General features: G+C 57.9%; 1 protein-coding gene across 1 annotated transcript; it reads right to left on the reverse strand.

Moving 5' to 3' along the window:
- On the reverse strand, positions 1-2555 carry PRR30 (proline rich 30). The gene is made up of 3 exons (XM_003270633.4): positions 2449-2555; positions 2116-2168; positions 1-1840 (listed from the first exon to the last, which is right to left on the reverse strand). The coding sequence occupies exon 3, from the start codon at positions 1473-1475 to the stop codon at positions 237-239; it is 1239 nt and encodes a 412-aa protein (XP_003270681.1). The 5' UTR covers positions 1476-1840; positions 2116-2168; positions 2449-2555; the 3' UTR covers positions 1-236.
- Positions 2556-2859: the final 304 nt, after the last annotated feature.

Raw genomic sequence — 2859 nt, forward strand, 5'->3', positions numbered from 1 at the left:
GGGTCAGACTTTATTAGCTACACGGAGGGCTGAATGGGGCCTTGGTGCTCTTGGTCCTCTTCAGCCCGGAGACAGCAGACTCCACAAGGGGCTCCCAGGGTTCAGAGCAGGAGAACACACCTGACCTCCGGCCAGCCAGCCCTTCAGGGTGTCTCGGGGATTCCCCAAGATCTGGGGCCTCGTTGGGAGGGTTGGGTTTGGAGGGGGTGTTCCAGGGGGCCTCCGTGGCTCTGGAGCTAGACTGATGACTTTTGGAGAATGAGCTCCAGAGAAACTGGCCTCTTTGGGGCAGGGCAAGGCCTGGGCTTCGGGGAGGTAGTGGCCTGTTTTGGTGCCCGAGGTGGAGGCCCGGAGAAACATCGCGGGGAGTTTGGTGATTGAAGGCCTGCAGACCTGAAGCTCCTGGTTTGGGAGGGTGTGCCTGGGACTGGGTCGGCCAGGGCCTGAGCTGCTGGAGGCTGAGATGCTGGCGATTGATGCCCACAGGCCTGAGTAGCCTTGCCCTGAGGTCCTACTTCCTTCGGCCTTTTTTCGGGCAGCAGATGCAAGGCCCTGGCTTGGCCCTGAGGCAGGCGGAGGCCGAAGCCGATGCCTATCCGGAGTGGCCCAGATTCCTGGCCCTGCACACAGGGCAGTAGTTGAGGGAAAGCAAGCAGCCGGGGTCCAGTGCTGTACCTGGGGAGGGGGCAGGAGGGGCTGCGGGGCCGGAGACACACCAGGCATATAGGATACTCCACGACTGGGGCCTGGCCGGTTCTGCCTAGCCACAGGTGCTGCAAAAGCAGTAGCCGCAGGTCGTGTGCGATGCGGCGGTGCCCCAGCTGGACCACCAGGGCCTGGGCCAGGGCCCCTGGGTCCCTGAACTGTGCAGGATCCTTCTCGCTTGGCATGCATCTCTCCACTACCCCAGGGGACCCGGACCCGGTGTCCCTGTACTGATGCCAGCGCCGTGTCAGCCTGTTAGAGTGGAGCCTATGAGAAGGTGGGCTGGGGCCTGGGGGAGTGAGCGTGGAGCTATGCAGGTCCTTGGGGTGGGAAGGGGACTGGCAGGGTGAGTGGGGAAGGGAGGAGTTCTGAGGCTGGGAGGGAGAAAAGGAAGGAGTCAGAGGGGGAGAGGGGTACAGCCAGTTGTTGGAGGGAGAGGATGCACGTGGATGGGGGAGAGAGAGGTAGTTCTGGTGAAAGAAAGTAGGGGAACTTGGGAGAGAGGGAGAATAGGGATGTGGAGCAAAGTCAGAATTTGAGTCACAAGAGCCGAATTGGAAGCCAGGAGAGGGGGATGCTGGTGGAGGGGAGGAGGGACGATGGGACCGAATGGAAGAGAATGTTGGGTGAGAGGGAGGGAGAGACTGATGGGGAGAGAGAGGCTGCAGGTTGTGAGGAGAGGAGTCCACAAATTGTGAGAAGCCCCAAGTGGAGCGCCCAGGGAGCACTGAGGTCTGTGGCAGCACCTGGTCCTTGTTTTGAGGCAACATCGCCTTGAATCCAGAAGGAACTGGGGCAACAAGACTAGGGATGAGAGACTTGGCAGAGTCAGGACCAATATCTCTGAGGTCAGCTGTGCCTGAGAAATCAAGGTCACCTTCTGTGCGCAGAGCGTGGCTCCAGCCTGGTGTGGGTGCAGGTGCTGGTGGCAGGCCAAGGGGACACCCAGCCCTCCAGCACCAGGCTCTCGGGGTGTTCAGGCATGAGCATGAACCTAAGCTTGGCTTCTGACTTCTTTGCAGTCAACCATTGATGAGGGATGTGTGGGGATGAAGAATCACAGCTGCATCTTGGGAGTGGAGGGGCAGCAGCGATTATCTGGGCGGGGCAGAGAGGAAGACAAAGCCCATAGGACCTGGAGAGAAAAGAGAGAACCCAAGACATTGGGAGAATTGGTCCGTTTCTGGCTCTGCATCATGTCCCTGGTTCCAAGCTGAACTCACTAACACTTTAAATCCATGTCACCTTTGGGATCAAAAGAACTGGCAAAATGCTCCAGGGAAGGTGAGAAGTGGGGAGGAGAGGAATAAGGAGGAAGGGAAGGTAGGATGGAGTTGGAGGAGGGGTTCAGGGGATAAGGGCTGAGATGGGAACAGGAATTAAGGGTGTTCTGGTGCTGGGCGCTCTTACCAATGAGAATTCCTCTGGGCTGTGTTTCACAGGCACTTCAGCGTTGAGAGGACCTGGGAGAGAGGAGCAGAGTCACCACATGGTGGATACACCTTTCTCTGTCCCCAGCATCTAACACTAAACGCACTCTGACCCGGGTTTCTGTCTGAGCCCTGAGTTTTGCCCTCAGTCTTCCTTTAGCCAGGCGGAGGCCTGTGGTACAGGTTTTTATTCTCCTAATCCTGACTCGGGGATTCTGCAAGCATCCCAGTGTCCTGCCACTCTGGTTCCTCCGACCCCTTATTGCCCCTAGTGCTGATGTCCTCTAGCTCACCCTGTTTCAGACAGAGATGCCTTATTATACCCAGCAGCAGAAGGAATGGGGCCAGCTGGTAAAAGCCTCTGGGAGACTGGGACTTGTCTAAGGGGTGGCGCCAGGGTCGCCGCCCCCAATGGGAGCTGGGGGCCACATTCCGAGTTCAGTTCTCCCTGGCAGCATGTGCCTATGTCACAAAGGTCAGGTGCTGACATCATAGAATCTCCTCCTCGAGGCTCTGGGACCTTCTTCAAGAGATCATCCAAAGGCTGGCCCATGATAACGCTGTGAAGCAGGCAAAATTCTTCAGTGCACTCAGTTTCTCCTTCAAGACCCAGCCCCCACCTCTACTCTTGGCCTATACACTTTACAGCTCCAAACACCTCCTTCATCCATTGCTCTCCCCACTAACACAGCCTGTCTGGGCTGAGCTCATGCACCACACCTTT

The sequence above is a fragment of the Nomascus leucogenys genome, chromosome 19, assembly GCF_006542625.1.
Source record: "Nomascus leucogenys isolate Asia chromosome 19, Asia_NLE_v1, whole genome shotgun sequence".
Classification (NCBI taxonomy): domain Eukaryota; kingdom Metazoa; phylum Chordata; class Mammalia; order Primates; family Hylobatidae; genus Nomascus; species Nomascus leucogenys.

What these genes read in the sequence shown, in the direction of transcription:
- PRR30 (XM_003270633.4), bottom strand. Translation starts at nt 1,475, where the DNA reads ATGTTGCCTCAAAACAAGGACCAGGTGCTGCCACAGACCTCAGTGCTC.